Source organism: Lytechinus variegatus, chromosome 17, assembly GCF_018143015.1.
Source record: "Lytechinus variegatus isolate NC3 chromosome 17, Lvar_3.0, whole genome shotgun sequence".
Taxonomy (NCBI): domain Eukaryota; kingdom Metazoa; phylum Echinodermata; class Echinoidea; order Temnopleuroida; family Toxopneustidae; genus Lytechinus; species Lytechinus variegatus.
In genome coordinates, this window is record NC_054756.1 from 14,729,031 (window position 1) to 14,744,157 (window position 15,127).

The 15,127-nt window shown below is 37.4% G+C and overlaps 1 protein-coding gene across 1 annotated transcript; it reads right to left on the reverse strand.

Moving 5' to 3' along the window:
• Positions 1 to 594: 594 nt before the first annotated feature.
• Positions 595 to 11,943, reverse strand: LOC121431260. Its single transcript, XM_041628769.1, has 7 exons — positions 11,919 to 11,943; positions 10,855 to 10,958; positions 9,279 to 9,492; positions 7,184 to 7,438; positions 6,076 to 6,238; positions 2,028 to 2,149; positions 595 to 946 (listed from the first exon to the last, which is right to left on the reverse strand). Exons 1-7 carry the CDS (start codon positions 11,941 to 11,943, stop codon positions 666 to 668), a joined length of 1,164 nt encoding a protein of 387 aa, XP_041484703.1. The 3' UTR covers positions 595 to 665.
• Positions 11,944 to 15,127: the final 3,184 nt, after the last annotated feature.

A 15,127-nucleotide genomic window follows, 5' to 3' on the forward strand; every position in this document is an offset into this window, starting at 1 on the left:
CACCAAAAAAAAAAAGGTTTTCAACAAAAAACAAGAACATTTCGTCCATGAAAAAATTTGACAAGTCAAAAAACAAAAAAACAAAGGTCTTCACTTAAAAAAAGGGGGAGGGGGCACTTTTGTTTTAACAGAATTTTTACATAAAAAAAATAATTGCGTATCTCAAAGGGAAGGGCAAGGGCCGGCTTGTCCCCCCTGGATCCGCATGTGATCCTCCTTTTCCACATCGTCATCATCCTCACTACCGCCACCATCATCATATAACCACAACGTGGAGACTCCACGTTCTGGCCCAGTGGATTAGTCTTCTGACTTTGAAACAGAGGGTCGTGGGTTCGAATCCCAGCCATGGCGTAATTTCCTTCAGCAAGAAACTGATCCACAATGTGCTGCACCCAACCCAGGTGACGTAAATGGGTACCGGTAGGCAGTAATTCCTTAAAAAAGCTGTGTGCGCGGTGAACGCCTAGCTTGGCCGGGTAATATAGGAGCGCCTTTCGCAAAATAAATACTCTATATTATTATTATCATTATCATTAATATTAATCATAACATAATCATTATCGTTATATTACAACTATCATTGAAATGTATCAACAGCCACCAATCATGATCGCGAGTTCGTCTTCTGAAACAATTTCACTAAAACAATTTCACTTGAGATTTCATTTTCCTGTGTTTTTTGGAATGAAAGTGAGGCTCGCTGGAGCACCTTCCATCTGCTGATCAAAGTCCCGGTATATGATCTCCCGAGAGCTTGCCCGTAGGGCGACACGACCAACCCGATGATGAGTTGGTTCAAGCCAGACCAACCAGCCCGATGCGAACAGCATACCCGAGGGGGTGTCATTGATGTCCAACGGAACAACCTTGAGCGTGCCACCATCAATTGGCGCCATCTTAAGTACGACGTCACTCTCGAAATCGACGAAGTACATCATACCACCTAGTAGGAGAAAAGATGTTGTTGTAAACGTTTTTTTTATTTCAATTTAAATATGCATTAATTGACTTTTATTTTCACAATAAAATAATTTTTCAATCTAATTTATACATACCCATGCCTCTTTTTTTTATCGATGTGAAGTATGTGTTGATTTTTCCTTTACTTGAATGTATAAATTGTATTTATTTGTTGTATATTTATTTGTTGTATGCGTTGTTATATTTATGCATTTATATATTATGTTATTTTACATTGTATTTTTTACACTGTATTTTACATTGTATTTAAATATTTTTATATGGTGAATAAATGAATTGAATTGAATTGTATATTAGTTGTAATTCAAGTTTGAGTTGATTTATTAGATAACTTTAAAAACACATTTCGTAGAGAGATGTTTTCGTTTTTCAATTCTCGTTGGAAAATGTGGCCTAAAATTCAAAGGATTAAGAAAAAAATGTCTGAATTTCTTTTTGATTGAGAGGTACATATCTGGATGCACATCTTCGTATAATACATTTTTAAAAGTATCATTCTGCATTAGCTGCAAATTGCGACACCGGCATGATTGCTCAGGTGAAAAGCGCACAGTGGCATCATTTCTTTCTCATTCGAATGATAAGAGTTCTACGACCCACAACTCTCTTTCTGACATGTCCACGTTTCCCGTGTTTCCCCCTCTCTTGTCTTTTTATCTTTTTTCGTTACGATACACGAAAACTGTCATAGGGGCCCGTAACACAAAGCTTAGCAATGATCGTAGAACATTTTTCTACGATTGATTGCATTGACTACAACGTACAATCAATCGTGAAAATCAAGCGTACGTTTAATCGCTAACCTTTGTGTTACAGAACCCAGGTCTTAGACCAACCAGGGGCCTGTAACACAAAGCTTAGCAATGATCGTAGAACATTTTTCTACGATTGATTGCATTGACTACAACGTACAATCAATCGTGAAAATCAAGCGTACGATTAATCGTTAACCTTTGTGTTGCGGGAGCCAGAACTACTCGTCCCGTGACAAAGAGCTGCCATAGATCATAATTTTTCATTTCATTTCCAAGTTGTATACGTACCTGCTTCATCTAATGTGAGACATTTAACATTCTTGTTATTTGGGTAAGAAACAGGACCTATAGAACCACCTAAATTCAAAGTGCGCGAATCCACCCGATTCTCCATTAAGATGTATACCCTCCTAAAATGAAAAAGGACAGAATAGAGTCAAGAAAGTTGAAACTAAAGATATACGTTCCTTGTGAGTGCAGGGCGCTGGGAAGGATTATGTAATGTGGGCCGTTGGTTTAAATTTTACAACCAAAAGAAGAAAAACAGGGGTGTTCACAAAATGAAGGTGATTTGGGTTGAATTTTTGTTATTTTCTGCTATTAACTTTGCACACGGTAACACACAAAAAATCGTAATTTGAATGATTCCAGTGAAAATCAGGGTAATGTCGAATATTTAGCAAGTGTGAAACAAAACTAGAACATGATTAGAATTATGAACGCTAATCACAGTCACGATTACAATAGCAATCGTCATTACAATGATGATTCAAAAATTCACGTGTGAAAAGCTCCAAGTCAAATCGCAGAGAGGTACGATTTTTTTTTACAGTTTAGGGTTGACCAAATGGGATAACTAATGATGTATCTGAGGAATGTATTCCATGTCAGTTTCGAGTTACTCGAATGGTTTAGCTTCTTCCCCTCCTTAGTTGTTTTTTTTACTCACTCGTCTCTTTCTTTTTCCATGGTATTTTCATTTTTTTTCTTATTAGGCAGATGAGTGACCAAAAATGGCCAAGATGCTCGGATCCGGCAGAGAGTGTGAATTTTAGCGTACGTGCTATTTGGGGGCACTGACTTATTAAAAAAAAAATCACCGGTCCCAAACGATCTGACCATCGGGTCGGCCGCCTGTTAGAAATCCAAGATTGCCGCCATGAAAAATCATTAGCTATCATTTCTTGAGTTTTACATGCCATGTTACACTGAAGTTTGGCAAAGGAATATTTTGAGGCACTGAATTCAAATATTGCCGCCGACCGCGATAGCTCACTCGCGAGTGTGGGTTTTGGATTCCGGTACGCCGGGTGCGTATTTTTTTTTTACACCACTGCTCCGCCAAAATATTGAAAAACCCCACAGAAACGGCTCGCGCTAGAGTCTAACACGTTGACCACACACGTTTCGTCGTGCACATCTTGATTTCGTTCAATATAGTCATACAAAACAAACCTTATGATTTCAATATAGATAATTAGATATATAGCTTTTTAAAAGCGTTTAGTTTGTAGGGACCTAATCGCACTTATGGCACCTCCAGACATTCAGATACATGAAACAAAACACTAGCGAGGTTTCTTAGCTGCAGATAGACTAGATTTCTTTTCTTCGTCGATTAGAATTTTCACCTCTCTGATCTCCAGCATTCTCCGGTCTCTGCATTGCCCTCTTGCTTTTTGCCCAATACAAAAACCTTTATTTTGTTGTCATTAAATCCCATTAAATTAGGCACAATCACTTTTCGATAAATTTGGTCTGTATTTATTGATAACTTTGTACACCTTGATACCGTTGCTTTTCTTTAGTTAATTACAAAGCATTTAGGGACTGCTTCTGCATTGATGCGCTCTAGAAATATGATTTTATATTAGTCATATTTTGATCATTATTATTATTATTTTTATTTGGCAGATAAGATCTTCTCTCTACCTCTCTATTAATTCTTTCTTTCTCAATTTTTTAAAGGATAGTCTACGCCAAAATAACTTTTCAACGGGACAAGAAAAATCAGATTGACAGAAAGGGCATAAAAAGTTTGAGGGAAATTGGACAACTGATATGAATGTTATGAATTTTTAATGAAGTGAATACCACCAAGCGATTACCAACTTGCTAACATCATAGGTGCACGACTAGCATTTCATTAATCATTACTACACTTTTTTTTTTTTCGAAATTTTGATTTCCTCAAAACTTTTTCCAGGATATCTAGATGATAGATATGCTTTTCATGTTCCCATTATTACAGACTTTATAGTTCTATTTAACAACCTTGAAAATATGAATTTATGATTCAATATTTATAATAACTGAGTGATTAAAGGTGTAAAAATATAGTCAAGCTCAATATTTTGAGTTCATTATATTTTAAGAAGGCCTACATAACAATTTATGTAAGGCTTGATTCGAGTTCTGAAAAAAATCATGTGATTGGTCAAATAATGATTTTTTGCAGTATAAATACATTTGTAAACAAAATGAATGGTTATAGTGGTGCATCCATGACTTCATGTAATCGGCAATTTGTCATGTGATTTCCCCATATTTTCATGTGATTAAATATTTCATAAATAGGGGCCTATTTAGTTGTCCAATGAATGTTTTCGTTTTGTTCATCAGATTTTTCTGCTTGGGTAGACTCTTCTTTTATTCCCCCACTCCTTTTGCTTAAGGTCCATTTCTTTTTATTTTTTTCACAATATAATTTTTTTTCCAAATCAATCTCCTTGTATCTCCTAGCTCTCCCCCTTTATCTCTATTCCTTCGCACTCCCCACCCCTATAGCTTCTCCTCTCTTTCTTTCTTTCTTTCTTTCTTTCTCAGATCACAGCTACTACTGAACTTTATCCACAGGTGCACTACGTACAAATTGCTGCAAATGTATACTCTGTACGTGATTCTGAAAAGTATTTAAGGTTGGGAAAACCTCAGAACAAGTCAATTCTAGAAGGCCTATATCAGTGGCATACCTAGGATTTTTTACAGGGGGGGGGGGCAAATTCGTCCGCCCCAAAATTTGGTCTTCAACCACAAATATAGGATTTCGTACCAGAAAAAAATTGACAAGCAAAAAAAGGGCTTCAAGCTCGTCAGGGGGGGGGGGGGGCAGGGATACGTCCCTTGCATGGTTTGTGACTCGTCAGGCGGGGGGGGGGGCAGACTGCCCCCCTGCCCCCCCCCGTAGGGACGCTAGTGAGGCCTATATGTAGGAAAAATACTAAAATGCCCTCACCACACTTTCTTTCAGCAAATTCAATTCGCCAAAAGACTTTAAATAGACAATATCCTTTACATCTTCATTTTCAATACAAAATCAGCTCAGTTACAAACTAAAATGGTTTTTAGAACCTTTTTTCCATTATATCAACAATAACATTAAGAAAATAATGTGGTAACGGGATGATTTCAGGTGGTTTTGGATAATTCATTCAACTTAATACACCGGGTTCATACACATCTCACGCGGGAATTCCGAGAGCTTTGCTTTCAAGATGTGTGTGCGTGTGTATTTGAGTTTTGTCAGACGTGTATCAATCAGATATGATTATTTACGTCTGGGACCGACCTTTAACGTCACCCTCCGAAAGACGTGACCAGGGCTCGAAATTCGAACCTCTGCATCAATAATTTGTAACTTCCCCACAGCTTGGATTACAGGCGCACGCCACAACGCCCAGCCCAGTTGTGGCGCACATGCAGATTAGACTTGCCCGCGAGTCGTTTCTTTCGTATTTCTGGGGATTTTGGCGGAGCAGTGGTGTAAAAAAAAATACGCGACCCGCGTTCATTCCCATTTGTTGCACTAATGCCATTTGGTAAGGCATTATTCCTCATTACTAAGTCCCTCGGAGACGAACTTAAGCCGCCGGTCCTCTGGTTGCTTACTTACAAGCATTCATGATTTCGTAGCAATAAGGTAATTGCTGGGGGCCGGAAATATTGAAGTGGCACAAAATATGCCAAGTTTCAGTTTCACATGCCATGTAACACTCAAGAAAACGATAGTTGATGAAAATTGTGCCCATCTTGGATATCAAAAAGGCAGCGGCCGACCCGATGTTCAGATCGCTTGGGGTCGCCAAAATTTATAAATAAGCGCCCCCAAATCCCCCTATATGCCAAATGCCACACTCTGCCGGATTCGTTCATCTTTGTCAAATCTTTCGCAATATCTCTTATTTTCCCCTTTTAAAGAACTATCTATTATTACTATCAATCATTCTTTTTTCCGCTGTCATTACTTTATGTTGAGAGGGGCAGGGGGCACTTTGGCCCTCTGAACATGCTGAATGCTATCTGGATAATACCTCAATATGCTATAATTAAACCTTACCGTGTTGCTTTTCGTAGTGCGATTCCTCGAGGGGCTCGTACGCCGTATCGAAACACAGTTGGACTAGACCCGTCGGTAGCCTTCCGGTAAACCCTTCTTGATGTTGAAGGCTCCGTCCAGAAGACATATGCCCCGATTTCATCGATAGTCACTGAGGAATATTCTTTGATGGAAACAAAATAATGGCCGTCTCATTTTTTAATCATTTCAATGGTAAGTAAATTCTACTAAACATGGATTGCATATGTAGCTGTAGTAGCTATGATAACAGACAGGCCCAGCGGTATTCTTAAAGGTCAAGTCCACCTCAGAAAATGTTGATTTGGATCCGCAGAGAAAAATCAGACAAGCGTAATTCTGAAAAATTCATCAAAGTTGGATGTAAAATAAGAAAGTTATGACTTTTTAAAGTTTCGCTAAAAGTTATATGCACAATTTAGTCACATGCAAATGAGAGAATCGATGATGTCCCTCTCACTGTTTATTTTGTTTTTTATCGTTTGAATATTATACAATACTTGTTACAGATTTGACAAGGACCAACTTGACGGAACCATAAGAGGGAGAAATAAAATTTTGTTTCACAGGACAATGAGGAGAAAATTAGAATGTTTCATATTTCATAAAAAAAATAGGAAATAGCGAGTGAGTGATGCCATCAGTTCCTTCACTTGCATACCGACCGAGATGTGCATATAACTGTTTTGTGAAATTAAGCGAAATTTAAGTGTCTTAACTTTGTTGGATTTTCCTCTGTTTTTATTCAGATCATCTTTTCTGTTAGAGTGGACTTGTCCTAAAACTAATTTCAGTAACTGAATAACCATGCATTAACTAGTTAAATCAATGAATTGGTATACATAAATGTGTCATGAGAGATATATGGAGGTCACATATAAATCCATAGATCCATACTTTTTCTGACCAATTTTATGAATATATAATTTGCAGTCAAATAACAAAACGGTATGATAAAAAAATATTGAATTGTTGAACGTAACGCTAAACGCTGCATTTGTTAGAGATTGACTAACATTGGCGCCCTATACATCCTAAATTATAAAAATGCCTAAATTCTTTGGTCAAATAAAAATGCACTTAGACTTACGGTTGCAGACAGCCAGCGTTGCAAAAGTTTCCCATTGGTTATTACTTCCATTCATATTCATTCGACGAAGTTCACAGTTCTTTGAAGAGCCCTCTACGTCCTGGATCCAATACAAGGTAGTATCCTCTTTATGGTAAAGCATCGTAATTGCAGAGACGTTGATGGGTGATCTTTCATGGAAACCTGATGAATCCGAGATGTTGTAATACAGGAGTGGTCTCTCTTCGCCGCCGGTATGACCAACGAGTAATTGACCTACAAAATGTTGAGCATTCATGATATCAACAGACATGACAGAGGAGTTCTATAATTTACGATAGGGCTAGTTTCTAGTTTCTACATGAATTTGTCCTTTGAATTGAAATGTCTCTGTCAGGCCTTGAGATTAAAAAAAAAAATCCCAGAGCATTACAAGGCAGTTTGAAATAACATTCAAGAACACAAAAAAAAAACAAAAAGGAAGACTTTATGATGCTTATGGTAATCCTGTAGATATGATTGATACGATTAATCATTTACTATAATCGATGCAACATTGCAGAAATCAGTCTTACGGGCTAGTCATACGGGGAAAATCTCTTCACCGCACCAATAAGCCAGTTCGTAGTTCCTTTCTGCGCTTGATCAAAAGATTCTACGCATGATCAGAGGAAGGTCATTTGTACTAAAGTGACATTGTGGTTTAAAATCTAATAAGATAAGCACCAACTTTGATGTCTTGATTATTCATATATTCTTTTGAATAGTGGTATTCATTTACACCCGCAAAAAACAACAATGCGTCCACTAACGACTGGTATTTCACAGTTTGCCAAGTACATTGTGCAACATACTATGATATGCATTCAAAGTAGGAATACAATAATTACCTTCATAAAGCGTTCATTGGTGTGCTATTCTATTCACCTGGTCTATTCAATCTCTTCATCCTGCTATGTAAGGCAAGCTTACGTAATATCTTGCTTTGAAATCTGCCTATCATAATGAAAGGCCATTTGACCAAAATTGTCCAGAAGCAACTACGAACTGGTCTATTTCTTGGAAAATGCAAGTCAAATCACGGTGGCGAGCCGATTGAGAGGCTTTTGTCGACAGTGTGTGGACCGAGAAGCATTGGAATCTGATGACTGTCGACAACGACATATTTGCAATTATTGTTCGTCCGGTGCAAATCTTCGGATGATCTGCAGCAGTCCAAATCCACTGGCGGCGGAAGCCCCCCCCCCAAAAAAAGGGGGGGGGCATCTGGAATTTTGTGATGGACATAGGTAAAAAAATTGACTAGCACAAAAAAAATATAAACAAAAAAATAGGGGGACTTGCCCCCCCCCCCCCGCTTCCGCCGCCTTTGTCCAAATCCACAAACTTTGAACGGAAGCCTCTCAGCTCTCCATCGTGATTTAATAAAGGAATCGGTGCATTTAGAGAGTTTCCCCGTTGTAAATGCGAAAAGTACCCATATGTTACGCTTTATGCTGCGAGGTCGGTAGCATACACTGTGCGTTTTTTTTATAAGGGCCTATCATTACAAGAATAACAACGAACTGTTTGAGACTTTGCAATTAATAGGGGGCTTTCGCTTCACGCCGCTTGACAGATTCAAGAACAACGGAGAATACATTACATGTGTATATTCAAATGCCCTTCACGACAACGAGCAACTAAGAAAAATCAAGCTTTCTCGAAAATTTGTGAATCCAAACTGCAGTTTCGTCCTGGACCCTGCATGGTCAAACGACACATTTGATCAAAAAAATAATTTACGTCAGCTCCGAAGATTAGGATGAAACTGCGGTTCCGGGTTCACCAATTTTCGTCACAAACACTGTAAAAATTAAGCGCTAATTCAGCACTTACGGTGCTTGAGTAGTGACTGCACTACGAGTGCTAATTATCTAGTTTAAATTGGAACTAGAAAATCAACACTCGTAGTGCAATCACTTTACAAGCACTGTAAGTGCTAAGGGAGTTCTCACTTCCTTTTTTTACAGTGAATTTCTTATTGTAACATGGAATCCTGAAAAGTGATTGACTGCTGAGCCCTGTAGCTGCTACCACAATGCCAAAGACACCATAGTTGAAGTGAGCTCCATACCTGTAAGATCACAGATGACAGCGGCATCCGTTTCATGCTGACATTGGTTCCCACCAATGCTAGCCTTTCTGCACCTGTAGAGGGAGTCCTCATCTCCTGAACAGTTGGTTTGATCGAGCCATACTGGACCTGTTGGAGTGGCTCCAAAGACGATGGAATCGATGGTGGCGAAGGCTCTCCAAAAACCAAGCTGTCTACACACCACATTGGAATCCTATCGAGGAACAAAGAGACTTTCTAATATAAGATCACAGTTAAAGGGGAAGTTCCCCCTGAAGAAAACTTTGTTGTAAAAAATAGCAGAAAAAATAGTAAAAAATATTGGTGAAGGTTTGAGGAAAATACTTTAAAGAGTAAGAAAGTTATCACACAATGAAAATCATGCTTCAATAAATTATTGATGATGGAGTTCGAAAAGAAGCAGGAGAAAAACTATAACAGTTTCTCAACTCCAATAATAAGGCTGAATCTGTTGAATACAAGGTGGGACGTGCACCAATAAAATTGCATGAATTATTCAGTGACGTTGATGAATAGCTTCAATAAAGCCGGCCGGTGCCACACACCGACATAGAATTATGAATGATAAAGTCAATCATGAAAGTAGGTCGAGAATTCATATACACTTTGACTCTCTACTTTCTGGTGTTATTTTCGGGTTACGTTCTTTATCACAAAGATTCACCATTCAGAAGGTTTCATTATAGAGAGCGGTGTCGGCTCAGTCGGTAACGCGTCTGCCCGTCGAACCAAAGATCGTGGGTTCGAGTCCACCCCGGGCGGATGACTAAAGCCAATGCGTTGTGTGTAAACGTCTCTCCCATGTTTCATAGATGCAGGCTATGTTATAATGGAAAACACTCCGTCACTCGGATAGGACATTAAATGGAGGCCCCGTGTAGAGGAGAGTCACCACCTTTGCACGTTAAGAACCCATTGCACTATTCGTATAAGAGTAGGGGGAAACCCCGGTGTAGTGGTCCACCTGCATTCCCCAAAATCAGTTATATCGGGAGGAGAGACCTGCGGGTCACAGTGATTCAGTTCGCTTTTCGCCTCCCAGGCACAGGTGACGCCAAACAAATAATAAAAATAATTATTACGAAACAAATACATTACATATAGACGTTCGCTAATTCAAAAATGGAAAAAATCCTTAATCCGAACATGATTTTGTTATTTTTTCCTGAGGTATATTACTCCGAAGATTCATTAATTCAAAAAGTAAAAAAAAAAGATTTTGCTCTTCCGAATGTTCCAGTGATCAAGCGAAAAGACTGAATATTATTCGTCATTTAACTCCCAAGGTTCAACAGTCCAAAAAATGAAATAATATTCATTAAAACGAAAAAATTAACGAACTAGACCTCACCATCATTTCCAGAAAGAATAGGGCCTATAGAACACTTCTTCGAAGGGAATTTCTTGAGAATAACGAGCATTTTCTCGTATGTTGATAAACAAATCTTCAGAATATTGAACCCTATTTTATAATAAAACAAAACTTTCGGAATATTGAACCTTTGCAATGGGGAATTTTCTGAAAAACGAGTTCTAACCGATTTGTTCAACTTACGGTTATATCCCATGTGGTATTGCAAACTGTACCCCATCTGTTGAAATAGAAAATTTCAACTCGTCCCTCTCCTCTTGAATACTCGTTCCAGCCTAGTCGAACTTCTGTTCAAGAACAAGATTCATTCATTCGTTCATTCATTCATTTCGTTCATATGATATATTAAAAATAATATTTACAAACATATTGGAATGTACAAGAAATAAAAATAATTCATCAAACGAGAAGACAGCTTAGAAGGCAGAGAAGCCTTATTGGTGCTGCCACCGATAGAACAAACTACAAATTTATACAAAAAAAATTACAATATACAACACCTAAAAAACCTAAATACGTTACATAAACAAAGTAACGATAAAGGCTGTAATATAGTAAATGAATTATTAATAATTAGTGTAATTGTCAATTAAATATGATTTTAGTCTCCTTTTGAAAACGGAAAGGGAAGGGCGATCTTTTATATGTAAAGGAAGGTTATTCCAAATGGTTGGATCTTTGAAAAAACCTCTAAAAGTAATTCAGACTGTATACCGAATATTATCCTATGATATTGTGAAATCTGCAGCTAAGGCTGAGTTAAAATTGAATATATTCGGTGTACCATGCACGTTTTCGAAGGTCATGCAAATAGCTCCAGTCGTAAATAATAAGGATTAACTCAAACCGGTTCACATTAGAGGGAACTTTTCGGAAACGCCGCAGTAGCATAATAGTATATTATATTATATATTATATTATAGTATACTATATTATAGTACAGCATAGTGGCAATCGAACTTGTTCGATTTTCGTCCAGCATATATATTAGCGTCCAATGTAGATGTGGCAGCAGTTGTCAGGTGAAATAGGGTTAAATCCAAAATAATGAAATAATTTCTTGGTTCTCATTATGTCGTGATATTTAAGATATCCAGCACTCCGGATCTGCAATGTCAAATGCCACATAAAAAACTGAAAGAACGGCATTTCATGTAAATTTTACTTGATTTATGTGGGCTCCTCATTTTTCTTTTGTTTTTACCGTGGGATGATTGAAGATACAAGGTCAAATTGGCTGAACTAACCAGCACCTCTGGTTAGTTCAGCCATTTTTTGTGTATGTTTAGCCATATTACTTAATTATTCTTATAATAAGTTAAAAATAATGAGAAAATATATTTAATCAAAGAAAATGATATATATAAAAATGTTTTCTTTATTATTCACTTTTGATACGAGTTCACATGAATAATATAATATAGAATATAGCTAGGATGGGGAAGTTGATTTAAGCTACTCCAACATTAAAAAAAAGACGACATCAAAACAAATATAGGAATAATTGATGACATTAATTAGGCTGATACATGGATGAGATTTTGAAATGTATATTTGGGAACATAACCACAGTATTACCACCCCAGCCCCCCAAAAAATGAATGAATATAATTTGTTGCTTTGGTGTGTGAAATCATAATTATGACTCAAATAATTCCATCTCGATCAACGAACCACATTATAAACAGATGTATTAAACAGAAGTTAAATAATTTCTTCTATCCAAGATGTATTAAACAGAAGTTAAATAATTTCTTCTATCCAATCAATGGCCTTATATTTCTCAAATCTCCTAAAGTATCAGGCCTTATCTACTGAAAAACATTGTAGTGATATATGATAAGATAATTTTGATTGGCGCATACATGAAGTATATTCATTTTTGAATGAGAGAGCTGTTAAAACAACAAATTGCAGAGGGGTTTCCTCTACTTGAAGTTAATTCAAAACAAGTTCATTTTCGAATATGAAATTACGCAGAAAAAAAGGTGTGTTTTCTTTTATTTTTATTCAAAATCATAAACTTCAGGAAGGAAAAAAAATGCTTATTGCCATAATTTTAGTCCAGATGAATAAAAAAAATACAGAAACGATTTCACATAAATAATGAACATGATGAATGACAGCATTCAGTTTTTGTTTTCCTTATTTTAAATGAGCGGAGAAGAGCAAAAATTTCTTCGTATGTGGTATCCATTTTGACGGCGCCATAAGAATATAGGACACACATGCTACCTTATGTGAACCGCAATGCCCGTATAGCGAATAGCGAATACCGTATACTACTATGTGTGTAGGCTAGGCATAAGCATTACTGAAAATACCCTATATGCGGAGCTTTGGGCCCAATGGAGCAGTTCAGAGTTGCCTTAAGGTCAAGTGTATTCAAATGACTTTCATTTCTTTCATTGGGATAGGCTATTTTCAAGGCAAGATATCATTTAAGCATACCTAACATAGTAGGATAAAGAAATTGCAGATAACTGGGCCCTGTCTGACAAAAATTACGATTGATCAGATCAAACAACAACCATGGACGGCCATTAACATCAACATCTAAAATGCAACTACGTTCAAAATATTTACTAGATATGATGTATATTATATATTCATCATTCGCTTGAAAATTCAGTGTGGTTCTTTTTGTTTACTGGAGAAAAAAATTATGGCATGGATGGATTTTTCATACAGTTGAGATTGATTGGATCAATCGTAGCTCTTTGTAAGACGGGGCCCAGGTGAATCGAAATATGAAGGTGTTTTTGCGTGTTTACTTTGACACTGTTTGAATGAATTAGCATGTTGCTGTTATAATGGATTATTAAGTCAACTGTTACCAATGGACGCATTGTCAATGTCCAGTGGATCGAATTCAATTATCTTGATCAAGCTCCCTTTTCGACCTATTTGTCAACCAAATTACTCACGATAGAAGGACAAATAGCTTGGTCTATCAAGTGCGACGTTGATTAATAGTTAAACCATTGACCATGGTGATAGGATATTATCTCTATTTCAAACTTATTTGGCGGTCTTTTTTCGTCACATCTGAGTACTAATGAAGCCGAACATTATCTGGGGACCGGTTTGTGGATCAGGTCAGAAGTAGCGGAGCTTCTTTCTTTCTTGCTGGAGGGACAACAAATAAATGGACTCTTTCTTCTTCTTTTTTTTGGGGGGGGGGTATAGGGTAGGGTTTTGGTGAAAATAAAGGAAGGCTTCCCTGGGCACTTTCTGTATAATTATCAGTTTCGATTTATATTTCTCTCATTCATTTAAACAAAGATGTTATCCTGTACTACAAATCCCTCAGACCCTCACACAACAAAATGTCCTCACGGACGGTAATAAAATAAACCTGAATTGAGTTAAATTAAGGCTATTAGAGGCGTACTGCATATGAAGTATAAAAGAACTAATCACTTGTCTCACGATGGACCGAACGTTGGTAGAATGTAGTTGTAAAGTACTTGATATGAAATGAATTAACATGGTTAAACATAGCATGTGCATTTTTTTACAGTTCAAACATAAAATGAGCAGTGAATATTTGAAAATAGATATTAATCAATGAGTCAAAACTAGAAAGGTACGTAGAGAATTAAAGTGGGCATCCGTAGAGGTGTTGTGGCTCAGTGGATAAGTCTCCGGACTGTAAACCACAAGGTCCGGGGTTCAAACCCCACCGCAGTACTAGCGTCCTTTGGCAAGGCGTTTATCTACAGTTGCCACTCTCGACCCAGGTGTAGTAAATGGGTACCCGGTAGGAAAAAAAATCCTTGAATGCTCGATGCGCCCGATCAGGGTAGTCGTGATAAGGCCGGAGTAATAGTATGCAGCGCTTAGAAACATTTGTATTAAACGCTATATAAATGTTGCATATTATTATTATTATTATTATCATCCTCCCATTTAGGTTAACACCACTCGTTACAAATATTTTCTTTTCTCTAACAAACTTCTGACAAGCAAAGAGTAACTAGAAAATTAAAAATGAAATTATAAAAAAATGATCATATGCCCCCTTTACCCAACCCCCTGCCCCGAATAATTAATTAGTAATGATTTTGCATACCCTCTGAAGGTCTTTCACACGACCAGTGGGTGATATCTTCAGCGATGCCGTATTTCTTTAGATCAACGATTGGTGGTCGAGTGACTTGTACAGCTTCCAGCTGAATTTCGTCATCCGCGATATCATCGTGAACGGTTGGACATACAAATTGTGGACACCCACCCCTCGATGAATGTACCTGAGTTAAAATCACTGTGTGAAAGAAAACGGATCAAAAACTCAAAAAAAGCAGAAGAGGTCCAAAAAAGAGGAGGAGGAGGAGAAGAAAAAGAAGAAGAAATAGTGGTAGACTAGCAGGAGCAGCAGTAGTAGTAGTAGTAGTAATAGTAGTAGAAGTATAGTATTATTATTATTAGTAGTAGTAGTAGTAGTAGTAGAAGT

Coding starts and splice junctions, on each gene's coding strand:
- LOC121431260 (XM_041628769.1), bottom strand. CDS start 11,943: ATGGCTGAACTAACCAGAGGTGCTG. Junction 6,239..7,183: donor AACGCTGGCTGTCTGCAACC/GTAAGTCTAAGT, acceptor TTTCCATCAAAG/AATATTCCTCAGTGACTATC. Junction 947..2,027: donor TCTCACATTAGATGAAGCAG/GTACGTATACAA, acceptor TTCTCCTACTAG/GTGGTATGATGTACTTCGTC.